At 45.7% G+C, this 15813-nt stretch overlaps 1 protein-coding gene across 3 annotated transcripts in view; it reads left to right on the top strand.

The window, feature by feature from the left end:
• The window catches only part of LOC140402489 (uncharacterized), a 143076-nt gene that overhangs the window by 19596 nt on the left and 107667 nt on the right, over positions 1–15813 (top strand). For all 3 annotated transcript variants that reach the window (XR_011938144.1, XM_072490320.1, XM_072490321.1), the window contains exons 4-6: positions 7760–7862; positions 9570–9630; positions 11287–11359. Coding sequence is in view for 2 of the 3 variants with exons in the window: in XM_072490320.1 (XP_072346421.1) it covers positions 7760–7862; positions 9570–9630; positions 11287–11359 (237 nt within the window). In the remaining variant the exon portion in view is untranslated. The remainder of the gene's footprint in view (positions 1–7759; positions 7863–9569; positions 9631–11286; positions 11360–15813) is intronic.

Below are 15813 nucleotides of genomic sequence, written 5' to 3'. Positions count from 1 at the left end.
TACACCTTGTTTCTTGGAAAGGCATTTCATTCCATTGAAGTTTCAATAGGCTGTGTGGTTTCAATGCTACAGTATGCCTTTTATCCCTTTGTACTTGGTTGGTTATATCACTCCCTTGAAATGTCAATGGGCTCTGCGGTCTCACTGTTGCAGTATGCCTGCTTTTATACACCTTTGACTTTTACAAGCTTCTTGATTGACAGGTGAAGGCTATCTCAAAGGAGGGTAAGGTTTTTTGTAGCACTTCACGGCCCATTAACACTCAGTGCTTTCTGGAACGACGGGTGGCCTGTCCCTCAGGTGTTCTGTCTGAGTCCTTTTTATTCATAGTGGGTTTTTTCCTACTCTGAAGTGCTTCCTAGAAAGAGCAGATTCTCTGAGTGCTATTTTTCATAACGGATTTTTTTCCTATAAGTGCTTCCTAGAAAGAGCAGGTGCTCTGACAGCAATTTTATTTAGACTGGATCTTTTTCAGCCCCCCGACTTCTAAACATCATAGGAACATAGGAATTAGGGGCAGAAGTCAGCAATTCAGCACTTCAAGGCTGCTCTGCCATTTAATCAGATCATGGCTAATCTCTTCCTGCTCTCAAATCCACCTCCCTGCCTGTTCCCCATATTCCTTTAACCCCTTTTAAAATCAGAAATATATCCATCTCCTCCTTGAAACCATTTAATGGTTCAGACTCCACCGCACTGTGGGGCAGCGAGTTCCACAAATTCATCACCCTCTGCGAGAAGTAGTTCCTCCTCATCTCAGATTTAAATCTACCGCCTGCCAACCTATATCTGTGACATCTCATTCTAGGTTTCCCCACAGGGGGAACGTTTGATCAACATTTACTTTATCAATCCTTCTTAGTATTTTATATACCTTGATCAGATCCCCTCTCATTCTTCTAAACTCCAGCAAATATGGGCCAAACTGTTCAATCTCTTCTCATACGTCAAACCTTTCATCCCCAGACTCAATCTGGTGAACCTCCTCTGAACTGCCTCCAATGCCACCACATCCTTCCTCAAATAAGAAGACTAAAATTGGACACAATATTCCAGATATGGTATCACCAACACTCTATACAATTGCAACAACACTTCTCTACTTTTATACTCCAGCCCTTTTGCAATAAACGCTAAAATTCCCATCTGCCTTTTTTATTACATGCATACCGATTTTCTGCATGCCATAAATGGAGGTGCTTTGCCACCAGAGGAGCAGCTGGCACCACTCAGACATTGAAATTCAAGAATTCCTCAATGAGGACCTTCCCGCAGCCACAGTTGAATTCTCTGACCATATCCGAGTTTGGGGGGGGGGTGCTCGGAGGCCTTTGTAGCCCCCGTGTGGTAAGGGACATGGATAGACAGTGCCCTAGCACACCCCCTAGCACACTGGCACTGCCTAGGGCCGGGGCCTGAAGGGGGGATGAGGGAGGGGGGCCTAATGGGGGAGCTTTGGCAACCCCCATAGCGGAGTGTCGCTCATTTGGAGGTAGGTGCCTGATGACAGCAATGGGGTTGCGGGGAGGGGGGCTGCTGCTTACTCAGAGTTCGGAGCGCCCTTTTAAAAGTCACCTCAATATCCTAGCATCTGGCCTTGCCTGCATCTTCGGGGTGCACACATCACAAAGCACCCCTGGCTCCTACAAAGTGACTAAAGTGTGGGAGGATCACAATGGAATCACACCGATTTTCCCACTCAAAATTATACTGTAATTGTTTGGAAGAATTCCGCCCAGTGTGCCCCTGAAGGTTACATTATTATGCACATTATGAATAACCTGCTGTAAAACACAAAAGTAGGTTGACGTTACATTGCAGTACTGAGGGAGTGCAGCATTATCAGAATGTCATCTTTTAGATGAGATGTTAAACCAAAGCCTCCCTCGAAAACTGTGTCTATTTTCTCTAAAGTTTAGAAGAATGAGAGGCGGCCTTGTTGAAACGTACAAAATTCTAAAGGGATTTAATAGAACATAACCTAAAGAACTAGGAGCAGGAGTTGACAAATCAGCTTCTCGAGCCTGCTCCACCATTCAATACGATCTTCGCCTGATTTCCACCTTCCTGCCCGCTCCCCATAACCGTTCTTCCCACGTCCACTGCATTCTGGGGTAGAGAATCCACAGATTCACAACCCTTTGAGTGAAGCCATTCCTCCTCATTTCTGTTTTAAACCTTCTACTCCTTCGCCTAAAATTATGGCCTCTGGTCCGAGAATGTCCATCAAGGGGAAACATCTGCTCTTCGTCTAACCTGTCAATCCCCTTTAGCATCTTATTAGATTTCCACTCATTTTTCTCAACTCCAATGAGTATAGGAACATCGGAATTAGGAGCAGAAGTAGACAATTCAGCCTTTCGAGCATGCTCCGCCATTCATCAGATCATGGCTAATCTCTTCCAGTCTCAAATCCACCTCCCCACCTGTTCCCCATATCCCTTTAACCCAAGCAGAGGTCTAAACTGCTCAATCTCTCTTTATAAGACAAATCTTTCATCCCTGGAATCTTCTCTAAACCACCTATATTGTATTTACGTCTTTCCTCAAGTAAGGGGACTGTCATGTGAGAGTACCTTTAAGAAATGGGTGTTTATAAATGGGTGGGTATATAAATATCTGTAGTGAGAGTACCTTTAAGAAATGGGTGTTTACTACTGCAGTGATGTCAGAGAGTGGGTGGGGGCTGGGCTGTCTGTCAGCTTTTTACTTTTGTTTTAGGCTGTTTGCTGCAGGGTGTATTTTAGTTTTGTTTTCAGTGTTGGAGATGAAGCCAGACCAAGCAGATGTACTGCTGTTCTCTCTGCCATGAAAAGACTATCTCTTGATCATTTGGTGAATTCAGAATTATAAATGTTCTCAGTAGTGACTGTAAACCTAATGTGCTTCTGGTAAAAGGTGTTTTAAGTCTTAGGGATGTTAAAAGGAAAGCTTAAAGGATTACTTCGTGTTGTATTCTTTGGGGGTTGTATTTGAATTAATGGTTGCTAAGATGTTCACTGTTTGTTTCAAAAAGGTTAACTTGTTCGTAGAATAAACATTGTTTTGCTTTAAAAATTACTTTTCCATTTCTGCTGTACCACACCTGTAGAGTGGGCCGTGTGCTCCCCATACCACAATCTAGTAAAAGTTGTGGGTCAGGTGAACTCCATGATACACTTTGGGGTTCTCTAAACCCTGGCCCATAACAGGACCCAAACTGTACATGGTACTGCAGGTGCCCAATACAGTTGCAACAGCACTTCCCTACTTTTATACTCTATTCCATTAGCAATGAACGCCCAAATTCCGTTTGCCTCCTTTATTACCTGCTGTACCTGCATACTAACTTTCTTCAACTCATGCACAAGGATACCCAGAACCCTCTGCACCAAAGCATTTTTAAGTTTCTCTTCATTTAGATAATAAGTTGCCTTTTTATTCCCCTGACCAAAATGGATAACCTCACACTTGACCACATTAGATTCCCTCTGCCAAATTTTGGCCCAGTCACCTAACCTATCCATTTGAAAAATTTCTTATTTCCTCATTGCAACTTATTTTCCCACCTATTGTAGCGTCACCTGCAAATTTGGCTATAGTACCTTCTATCCCTGCATTCAAGTCATTAAAAAGATTGTAAATAGTTGGGCCCGACGATCGAACCCTTTGGAACCTACTACTTCCAGCGTGCCAACCAGAAAAAGACCCATTTATCCCCACTCTGTGCTTTCTGTCGGTTAGCCAATCCTCTAGCCAAGCTAACATATTACCCCCAGCCCAATGGGATATTACCTTGTGTATTACCCCCAGTATCCACTTTGCTTGATACATCTTCAAAGAATTCCAGCAAATTAGTCAAACACGATTTACCCTTCATAAAACCACGCTGACTCTGATGGATTGCGTTTTGACTTTCCAAATGTCCCGTTATTACTTCCTTAATAGTGGATTCCAACAGTTTCCCAATGACAGACATCAAACTAACTGGTCTATATTTTCCTACTTTCTGCCTTCCTCCCGTTTTGAATGGGGGGGTACATTAGCCATTTTCCAATCCACTGGAACCTTTCCAGAATCTAGGGAATTTTGGAATATTATAATCAATGCCTCCTCTATCTCTGCAGTCACTTCCTTAAGAACCTAGGATGTAGGCCATCAGGCCCTGGGGACTTGTCTATTTTCAATCTCAATAGTTTGCCCAGTACTTTTACCCTAGTGATGGCAATTGTTCCAAGTTCGTCCTTTTCTTCAACCTTTGCATTAACTATTACTATTGGGATGGTTCTTGTATACTCCACCATGAAAACCTAAGCAAAATATTGATTTAGTGTCTCTGCCATTTCTGTGTTCCCATTGTTAACTCCCCAGTGTCGTGTTCCAAGGGATCAACGGTGACTTTAGTTACTCTCATCTTTTTTATATGCTTAAAGAATCTTATGCTTATCCATTTTTATATCTTGCTCCAGATTTCTTTCATAATTTACATTTGCTCTTTTTATATATTTTTTGTAAACCTTTGTTGGCCTTTAAAAGTTTCCCAATCCTTCAGCCTGCCACTGACCTTTGCAATATGGTATGTCTTGGGTTTTGCCTTTGTTATCTTTCACCTCCTTGCTTAGCCACAGATGCATTTCCCCCCTCTTTACAATCTTTCTGCTTCTCTGAAATATATTTCAGTAGGGAGGAATCTAATATCTCCTTAACTGTCTGCCACTGTTCATCAACTGTTCTCCGTTTTAGTCTTCCTGCCCAGTCCACTAGAGCCAAATCTGTCCTGGTGCCTATATAATTACCTTGGTTTAACACCGCAACACTGGTGTGGGACTCACGTTTATTGTCCTGAAACGGAATATTAAATGCAAGTATCCCAAGAGGATCCTTTACTACAACGTCATTAACTAATCCCATATCGTTACACAATACTAAATCCAAAACAGACTGCTCCCTGGTTGTTTTGACAACATACAGTTCCAAGAAACGATCTCTAATACACTCGATGAACTCTCCCTCGAGGCTACCCTTGCCAATTTGATTAATCCAATCCATATGCATATTAAAATCACGCATGATTATTTTCGTATTGAAGGACCTACAGATTACACCCAACAGGGACTTCTTTCCTTTACTATTTCTTATTTCTAACCAGACTGATTCCAGTGCCTATATAATTTCTCACTACAGCACTGATCACTTCCTATCCTACCAAAGCTACACCCACCTCCTTTTCCTCTCTGTCTATCCTTCCAAAACGCTGGGCACCTTTGAAAAGTCAACTCTCAGACCTGGGGCGGGATTTTGCGGGTATTGGTGGGGCGGGCAACTCCGGCGCCGAGGAGTGGCTTGAACCACTCAGACGCTGGGCCGCACCTTCAGGGGCTGGGCTGACACTGGGGTGGTTTGCGCCGCGCCGGCCTGCGGGGAAGGGGGTTGGCACCGCGCCAAAGGGTCTCTGCCGGCTGGCGCGAGATGGCGCATTCGCAGGAGCACCAGCGTGTGCTGGCGTCAACCCAGGGGGGTTCATCTCCGCGTCGGCCATGGCGGAGGACCATAGCAGCCGACGTGGAAAAATAGAGTGCCCCCACGGCACAGGTCCGCCCGCAGATCGGTGGGTAGCGATCGCGGGCCAGGCCTCCGTGGGGGCACCTCCCGGGGCCAGATCCCCCCCACACCCCACCGAGGACCCCAGAGGCCACCAGCGCAGCCAGGTCCTGCCGGTAAATACCTACTCTAATTGACGCCGGCGGGACCAGCCGAAAACAGGCGGCCACTCAGCCCATCGCGGGCCGGAGAATCGCCGGGGGGGGGCGCTGCTAGCGGCCGCCGACCAGCGTGGCGCGATTCCTGCCCCCGCCAAATCCCCGGCGCCGGACAATTCGGCAGCCGGCGGGGGCGGGATTCACGCCAGCCCCCAGCGATTCTCCGGAGAATCCTGCCCCTGGTCTCCTTGTAACCATCTCTCAGTAATCGCCACCAAATCATACCTCTTTGTCTCTGTTTGCACTGTTCACTTATTAATTTTATTCTAAATGCTACACGCATTCAGATACGAAGCCTTTACGTTTGTCCTATTATTAGTTTCCCCTACTCTTGTACTGTCCCCTGGTGTAATATGACGTTCATAGGCTCTGTCTCTTCCTTTCATTATCTGGTAACTATCAGTCACCTACTTTCTCCTTACACTTTGATTTTTAATTTCCATGCAGCTGAACCCCTCCTATCTAGGGCCCCAGTTATTCGATTTGCCAGGACACTGATCCCAGAATGATTCAAGTGGAGCCTATCCCCACGGAACAGCTCCCTCTTTCCCCGGTATTGATTCCAATGTCCCATGATCTCGAATCCCTTTCTCCCACACCAATCTTTGAGCCCGGCATTTACGTCTTTAATCTTATTGACCCGATGCCAATTAGCTCGTGGCTCAGGTAGTAATACGCGTTGGACAAGGGCAGGGGCTGAGGTTCTTGCAGTGCTACTTCTTGGCTCACTACCTGGCTCACTCATAGTCACACCCTCCTGCCCCTGACCTCTGACCAAATTTAAGTTAGTTAATCTAAGGGGTGCCACTGCCTGCTAAAACACAGCATCCAGGTAACTCGCCCCCTTCCTGATGTGTCACAATGTCTGAAGCTCGGACTTCAGGTCATTAACTCTGAGCCGAAGTTCCTGGAGCAACCAACACTTGCTACAGATGTGGTCAATGTGAACCACAATGGTGTCCACCAGTCCCAACATGCTGCAGCTACAACACATCGCCTGGCTTTGCATCCAGCCCTATTTTATTTAATTAGATTTTCAATTTGTTTTTAATTTTACAGCTAATCTTTAGTTTACACTCTGTAATTTCTCCTACCTAGCCTTCAGTCTGAGAGAGAAATACTCATCCACCAGTCACTTATCTACGATATCACACAGGCATGTTCACTCGCTGTTGTCGGACTGCTGCGGCCTATCTCCCAGCTCTCCGGCCTTGGTCTGCCCCTGCACCCACTGGCACTCACTTTTCACTAGGTTGATCCCAGAGTTGAGGGGATTAGATTATGACGAGAGGTTGAGTAGACTGGGACTGTACTCATTGGAGTTTAGAAGGATGCGGGGGGATCTTATTGAAATATATAAAATTATGAAGGGAATAGATAGTATAGATGCGGGCAGGTTGTTTCCACTGGTCGGGGAAAGCAGAACTAGGTGGCATAGCCTCAAAATAAGGGGAAGTAGATTTAGGACCGAGTTTAGGAGGAACTTCTTCACCCAAAGGGTTGTGAATCTCTGGAACTCCTTGCCCAGTGAAGCAGTTGAGGCTCCTTCTTTAAACGTTTTTAAGAAAAAGATAGATACCTTTCTAAAGAATAAAGGGATTCGGGGATATGGTGTACGGGCCGGAGAGTGGAGCTGAGTCCACAAAGATCAGGGACTGTTGACGACGACTGTATAAATGATCTCATGGCACCATTTGAAAGAAGAGTAAGGGAGATCTCCCTGGTATCCTGGCCAATATTTATCCCTTAATCATTCAAAGAAACATTGTCCAGCCATTATCATGTTGCTGTTTGTAGGCTTTTGCTATCTGCACATTGGATGCTGTCTTTCCCATATTACAGCACTTCAAAAACGTAACTTGGCTATAAGGACGTTGGCGAGGTGTCCTGAGATTGTGGAGGACCAATATAAATGCAAGCCCTTGTGCTTTCTCCAAATAGAATTTTTTAAATATATCCACAAAGTTAACCTCACCAAGCCTTTATCTCAAAGTATAGCACTTCTACCAACTCTCTTACAGTATGGTAAAAGAAGAGAGTTCTGTTGGCGGATGATTCGTGCCTACAGCGACATGACTCAGCTGACAGAAGATAAAGAAACACAGAAATGTTATGCTTTGGCTGGTAAGAAGCTTATTATTGAAACTCTAAAATGTAACGGTGTCCTGCCTAATTCTGGTCTCTTGAGCAGCACTGATTTTAATCTCCCCACCGTCGGTGGCAGTGCTTTCTGTTGCCTTGGCCTCAAGCTCTGGAATTCCCTCCATCAACCTCTCCACCTTTCTATCCCTATCTTCCTTTCAGGCACTCCTTAAAACCGAGCTTTTGACCATGTGCACGAATGTTAATTTTGTGGCTGGAGGGGTGGGGGGCAACTTTTGTTTTCGGACATTCCTGTGAAGTTAGTCGGTTTTATTATATTAAAGACGCTATATATACAAGAATTTTTTCCTTTCCCCCTTAATTTTGTATCTTCCACCGGGCAATTTTGTCTTTTCCCTGGAGGTTTTGTCTTTCTCCCCCCTGGGTTTTGGGTTTCGTCTTTTCCTCAGAGGTTTTGCCTTTCCCCCCAGAGGATTGTCTTTTCCTTTGGAGGAATTTTGCCTGTGATTTTGTCATTTCTCCCTCAAGGTTCTGACTTTTCCCCTTTGAGGTCCGTCTTTTCCCCCCTCGAGGCTCTGCCTTTCCTAGCCACTGTCTTTCTTGCCTTTCCCTAAGGCGCCGACGTGTGCTGGGGTCTAATATCACAGGGAGCAGCAGGATCCCGGGAACTTGCCCAAGTGGCCAGTCCTCCTGTGTGAGTCGTACATTGGCCAGGCAAGGCATCACAATCAAGTCCAATTTTGTCCTCGCCTGACCAGCATGATTACACACTTTCAACAACGAACACTGGATCGCCATCAAAAGCAGCAGTCTCAATGATTGTCTTACTCCACTGCCCTGTGGCACTGCCTGCAATTGTAGCACAAGTGCTTTTCAATCAGAATTTACAGTGCCGAATTGTTGTGTTTCGTCAACAGCGCAAAACAAGAATCAAACTACAGTTCTTCTTGGTGTATATGACTCAGTTCTGTTCTGGGCAGCACAGTAGCAGAGTGGTTAGCATTGTTGCTTCACAGCGCCAGGAACCTGGGGTCGATTCCCAGCTTGGGTCACTGTGTGTGGAGTCTGCACGCTCTCCCCGTGTCTGCGTGAGTTTCCTCCGGGTGCTCCGGTTTCCTCCCACAGTCCAAAGATGTGTGGGTTAGGTGGATTGACCATGCTAAATTGTCCCATAGTGTCCAAAGTTAGGTGGGGTTGCTGGGTTACGGGGATTGAGTGGAGGTGTGGGCTTAATCAGGGTGCTCTTTCAGGGCCTGTGCGTACCCGATGGGCCCAATAGCCTCCTTCTGCACTGTAGATTCTATGATTTCTACTTATTCTTCATTGAAGACATCTTTGAGTTTGAGCACAAAAATCTTAAGTTGTCTCTTTAACAGGGGAGCACTTAATTTATTTTGCCATTGGGCAACCCAGTTAGATTCGGACCATAAACAGACAACATGCAAGATTGAGTTTGTAAGCTCACATTTGAAACTAAATGCTGTTGTATGTAACATTGCTTAAAATGATACTTAATTCAGTAAGTATGCTGTTATAATTTGGCACTGCAATATTCAAAATGTAACAATAATATAAAGAAAATCAGGGGAATCCATCAAGATTGTTTTCTAAATAATTGTCACATCTTTTTAAAATCGTGATCATTAGCTCTGAGTGATTTGGTTAGTTTATATTATATCCCGAAGTTCTTGTGTGATTTTTCATTCCACTTTCCCTCATTCTTCGCAGGAAGAGATGAAGCAACTGCCAGCCTGCAGGACCATGGGGACAGTATAGAATGTCAAATATGGTATGGACTCATTCTTTCCTTTCTCACCCGGTATTAGCCTAGCGGGCCAGTAAAACAACCGCAGTGAGAATTGAACACTATACTCCAAGTGTTAGGCCACACTTGGGAGTATAGTGTTCAATTCTGGTCGCCACACTACCACAAGGATGTGGAGGCTTTAGAGAGGGTGCAGAAGAGATTTACCAGAATGTTGCCTGGTATGGAGGGCATTAGCTATGAGGAGTGGTTGAATAAACTCGGTTTGTTCTCACTGGAACGAAGGAGGTTGAGGGGAGACCTGATAGAGGTCTACAAAATTATGAGGGGCATAGACAGAGTGGATAGTCAGAGGCTTTTCCCCGGGGTAGAGGGGTCAATTACTAGGGGGCATAAGTTTAAGGTGCGAGGGGCCATGTTTAGAGGAGATGTACGAGGCAAGTTTCTTTACACAGAGGGTAGTGGGTGCCTGGAACTCGCTACCGGAGGAGGTGGTGGAAGCAGGGACGAGAGTGACATTTAAGGGGCATCTTGACAAATACATGAATAGGGTGGGAATAGAGGGATACGGACCCAGGAAGTGTAGAAGATTGTAGTTTAGTCGGGCAGCATGGTCGGCACATGCTTGGAGGGCCAAAGGGCCCGTTCCTGTGCTGTACTTTTCTTTATTCTTTGAGGCTTTGTGAAGCGTTGGGATTTTTATTTTAATATGTGAAATAGGAGAGCAATCCAAGGGAGGTTGGGTCAGGAAAAGGGTAGTCAACCGTGGAAGAAATGGTTCCTCTGCTTGCTGGTTGTAGCAAAGTTGAAAAACACACTGGCCCACACTTTTCTAAATAGCAGCAAATTTAATGGCACATATGTCTAGCCACTTGTAATGAGAAGTGGATCGGCATAAGTTGCAGGATGATTATCCCTACACTATTCCTTGCGGTTCATTGTTAGCCTCCCTATTAGTTTCAAAATACTGGTGTATTTGCACTTAATTGCCAGTCAACGTTGGTGCAGAATGTTATTGCTGGTACTTAACATTATAATAACCTTTTCAGTGATGAGATTTATGTTTTTGCAATGCCACTTAACCTGTCCATCCCAGAAAGGGATTAATTTAAACAGTGGGGTCTCATTCCTGTCAAGAGAATGTAATTTTTTTAAACTTACATTTTTCTCTATGTCAATCCAATCTTTCTTTCCCTCTTGTTCTCTTTATGGACCCATGTTGACTCTAATTCTCCCACTTTTCTTCTCTGCCATTGCTCTGCTTTTTTAAAATTCTTAAACCTCTTTGACTGTTGGCATCGTCATTCACTAAGGTCCCAGATGCTGTGTTTCCCTCGCCACAACGCTGTATGAATACCTACACCACATGAACCTCAGAAATTCAAGAAGGCAGCTCACCACCACCTTCTCTCAAGGGCAGTTAGGGATGGGCAATCAAAGTGCAAGCCAAGTCAGCGATGGCCATGTCCTCTGAACGTCCAGAAACTTGCGGGGAAAAGGTTAGAACTGATGGGTGAGAGGAAAATTCTAATCGGTCCTTTATGATTTCCATGTACTCTGTGAACTGAAGAAATCTTCTGCATTCGATGATGTCCCTTCCCCACAAGTTATTAATTGTAATCGGATGTCCATTTAAACAGTGGGGAGTTTAATATTTGATTTTTTTTTTCCATAACGAAGGCTTGCCGTCGTGTGTCGTCATCTACAGGACCATGACGTTGAGGATAGGTCTGAAGAAAATAGCAATCTGAAGGTCAGGAAAGTTATTAATTGAAGTGCCTTGAATGTACAGTCTGGGTCACTGCCTGGCTGCCATTTTTCCCGCAATGGGGAGCGAAGTGTGTGGGGGGGGGGGGGGGGGGGGGGGGGAGCTGGCGAAGGGGGCGTTGGGTTTTTCAGCACTCCGAATGTAGAGAAATACTTGGCTGAACGCACTCGTTATGGGACTCTATTCCCATCCTGGTAAATCGCACCCAAGATCTTCATTCATTTTGTTGATGCTTGTGGAATCTTGCATCCTACAAAACACGTCGACCCATTAATAAGTCAGGTCTCTTCAAGTGTTTAGAGCACTTTGAGGTGCTGAATAAATGCATGTCATTTTTTTCTTTCAACTGGAATTTGTATCTTCTGAATTATCTACCAAGTGTTTAATTTCCTCTTTGCGGCTTTAGCACAAAAAGTTATAACATTCATATCAACGAGTGCATCAAGAGCCGCCCAGACTGGGGCTGTTGCAGATTTTGGTATATTTCCTAGGGCCATAGATTGACAGTATCAGAGCCCAATCGAATAATGATGCAGCTGCAGAATAGTGTACCCTCGTAATGCAGGCTATCGTGTAATTATTATCAACAAACATGTAAAACATCTGAGAGATGTCACTGAAAATTCCAGTAAAAAGAATGACCATGTTTGATTATGGTGTGAGAGATGTATTGATTAAAGCGAACAGAATTTCCCACCCCCTGTCACCTTTTCGTTCCTACCCCTCCCATCCTGAAGGTGGGGTGGCATTGATGCGTGATAAATGGTTGCATGGGCTCCAGCTCTACTATTCACTGCTCACCCAAGTGAGCCAGAAAGATGGGTGTTGACAGATCGCCAGCAGCCTAATCCGCTGTCGGTAATGGAAATAATGACTATTAAATGTGACATTTGGAAAGTTATTGCTGGCACCCCTGAATCTTCCTGATATGTGGTTGCTGCAGCTGCACTCCTTACCCACTAGCACCTATTTGGAAAATTATCCCGCGTAAACTGTTGTGCCGAACAACTTTGTATTTGTGAATAAAGGTAGGGATCCTGGAAAAGACCGGCTTGTCAATTGGGCATGACCCATACAATCATGGTGAGACTAAGCATCATGACTCCCCTCCCACCCATCAACATCCACGCGATCTCCTGATAGAGGCAAAAAAAAATTCTATGGAGGGGAAATACCCTGAGCCAAATTCAGGATGAGAAATTCTCCGAATTTCCGGTGGCAGCCATGGTCTGAGTGGTCGCACATTTGGTGGCTCCCGCTCGTGGTGGAATTTCTGGACCTTTTGCCCGGCTAATGGGTGGATTGCGTGACTGAAAAATGTGCAGGAGAGGTGGGGGGAGAGAGTGTCCCATCGGTGCTTGGATTTGTGGACCAGAAGTGGCCGAAAAAGAAGGGAGCAGTCGGAAAGTTGGAGTGGTGCCTGCGACGCAGGTGAAGATGGCGGAGGGTCAGGGACCGATTCTACCCGTGCAGTGGTCGACGGAGCAGCTGATGGGCTTCTTGAACGAGACGTTCACCCAGCAGAGGAAGGAGAACTTGGAGGACCTGGCCAGGGTGGAGAAACTCTCCAAACTTCTGCAGACCAAAGACGATATTCCATTGGATCGAGCAGTCCACTAGGCGAGACAGGCCGAGATTCGAGTGTTTAATCGGCTACAGTTCATGCCGACTCCATAGGCTGGAGAGGTCCCCGGGCTCTGGTCCATCCCATGCAAAAGCCCGCATAACCAGCCAAAAAGGGTGGGAAACTCCACACTAGCAACCGCTTTGAGATACTTGCATTGTGGTGCAAAAACTCAGCATAGACGCCAAGACTGCCCAGCAGAAGGGATGGAATGCTTCCAGTATGGCAGAACTGGATATTTCAAGCATTTCTGCAAATCCAGCAATCTTAATCGACAGCAAGTATTTATGAAACATACTCCTTCCAAGAAATGGGAAGTTCTGAAAAGGACACTGTCACAGAGTTCCGAGGGGAAGTCGATGGCCTTGATCCAGCTCACTGGTCAGTCAGTTACAGTCCAATTTAAAAGCTTCAATATTTCTTTTAAAATTGATACTGGAGCAGCTGTTAATATATCAGATCATCTTGAATGGATTCAGCTGATGATCCTATATCCATCAGACATCATGCTACAAGGTCACAAGCCTCATTGAATTCTTTGAGGATGTGACGAGACACATTGATGAAGTCGGGCAGTGGATGTGGTGTATATGGATTTCAGTAAGGCATTTGATAAGGTTCCCCATGGTAGGCTCGTTCAGAAAGTTAGGGGACATGGGATACAGGGAAATTTGGCTGTCTGGATACAGAATTGGCGGCCGAAAGAAGACAACGAGTGGTAGTGGATGGAAAGTATTCCGCCTGGAGGTCGGTGACCAGTAATGTCCCACAAGGATCTGTTCTGGGACCTCTGCTCTTTGTGGTTTTTATAAATGACTTGGATGAGGAAGTGGAAGGGTGGGTTAGTAAGTTTGCCGATGACACAAAGGTTGGGGGGGGTTGTAGATAGTGTTGAGGGCTGTTGCAGGTTACAACAGGACATTGACAGGATGCAGAGCTGGGCTGAGAAGCGGCAGATGGAGTTCAACCTAGATAAATGTGAAATGATTCATTTTGGAAGGTCGAATTTGAATGCTGAATACAGGGTTAAAGGCAGGATTCTTGGAAGTGTGGAGGAACAGAGGGATCTGTTTTAGAGGGGCTGTTTTAGCACAGTGGGCTAAACAACTGGCTAGTAATGCAGAACAATACGAGCAGCGCGGGTTCAATTCCCGTACCAGCCTCCCCGAACAGGCGCCGGAATGTAGCGACTAGGGGCTTTTCACAGTAACTTCACTGACGCCTACTTGTGACAATAAGTGATTATTATTATTATCTTGGGGTCCACACACATAGATCCCTCAAAGTTGCCACCCAGGTTGATAAGGTTGTTAAGAAGGCGTACGGTGTGCTGGCTTTCATTAACAGGGGGATTGAGTTAAAGAGCCGTGAGGTTTTGCTGCAAGTTTATAAAACCCTGGTTAGACCACACTTGGAATATTGTGTCCGGTTCTGGTCGCCTCATTATAGGAAGAATGTGGATGCTTTGGAGAGGGTACAGAGGAGATTTACCAGGATGCTGCCTGGGCTGGAGGGAATGTCTTATGAAGAAAGCTTGAGGGAACTAGGGCTTTTCTCACTGGAGCGAAGAAGGCAGAGAGGTGACTTGATAGAGGTGTACAAGGTGATGAGAGGCATGGATAGAGTGGATAGCCAGAGACTTTTCCCCAGGGTGGAAATGGCTGTCACAAGGGGGACATAGTTTTAAGGTGATTGGAGGAAGGTATAGGGGAGATGTCAGAGGTCGGTTCTTTACACAGAGAGTGGTGGGTGTGTGGAATGCACTGCCAGCAGAGGTGGTGGAGTCCGTGTCATTAGGGACTTTTAAGCGACTCTTGGACAGGCACATGGACAGTAGTAAATTGAAGGGGTGTAGGTTGGTTGATCTTAGATTAGGATAAATGTTCGGCACAACATCGTGGGCCGAAGGGCCTGTACTGTGCTGTACTGTTCTATGTTCTAAGGTCCAGGAGGCACAGGCCTTTCAGGAGGCACAGGCCTTCCAATCAAAGACAGGCTGCGGGATCCTCCGCTTCGCCGGCAGCGCACCCACTCCTGCAGGTTTCCTGACGCCGTGGGGTGGCCACAATGGGAAACCCCAACGGCCGGCTACGGTGAACGGAGAATACCTCTGCTGGCGGGGGTACGCTGCGCTGGATAACATGGCTGGCAGGGTGGAGAATCCCGCCCAGGATCATTGCTCCTGTTAGCTGAAAGGTTCAATAGATCATTGATTCTCTCTATGTTCTATATAAGAGACTATTCTACACTATTCCCTTATCGTCCATTTAGAACATCTGTCTTATATCTATCTCCAACATACGTCCTTGTTAAGTGGCGATATTTCTAGGAATCCTGCAGAAACTAGATGATGTTCATCATTTGAATGGCTAACCATCTTTCATGCAACTATCTTCATTTTAATTTAAAACAGTGGAAATTCAGGCTTCAGAAGCTGAGCAAGTTTATACGCTCAGCAGTAAATTCCTTTCTTTCACAGAGACACCATCCACTAGACCCAGGGCAGACAAGGAAGTTATGAATCTCAGTTTTTCATGAAATAAGGCAGAGGTTGAGCAGACATGTTGACCGGCTGGACCTAAATTAACTCTTCCTAAATAGTGATGAGAAAGACTCCTTTGCAGCACTGAGTGATCTCCTGGAGGTTGAAGTCCTAGAGAATTATTCAGCCTCCCAATTGATGAGCGAACCTTTTGAAGTCTCTGTTGTCTTTTCCAATCTACCAATCTCCTCTTGTCCATGAAGAATCTTCCACAGAGGATGATTGGCCTGAGTCCAAATTAGAGTTCACCGAGGGCCGCACTGTTCAAGAGCT

The sequence above is a fragment of the Scyliorhinus torazame genome, chromosome 25 (assembly GCF_047496885.1).
Source record: "Scyliorhinus torazame isolate Kashiwa2021f chromosome 25, sScyTor2.1, whole genome shotgun sequence".
NCBI classification, from domain to species: domain Eukaryota; kingdom Metazoa; phylum Chordata; class Chondrichthyes; order Carcharhiniformes; family Scyliorhinidae; genus Scyliorhinus; species Scyliorhinus torazame.
The sequence above is the reverse complement of the archived record's forward strand: the minus strand, read 5'-3'. Positions and strand labels throughout refer to the sequence as shown.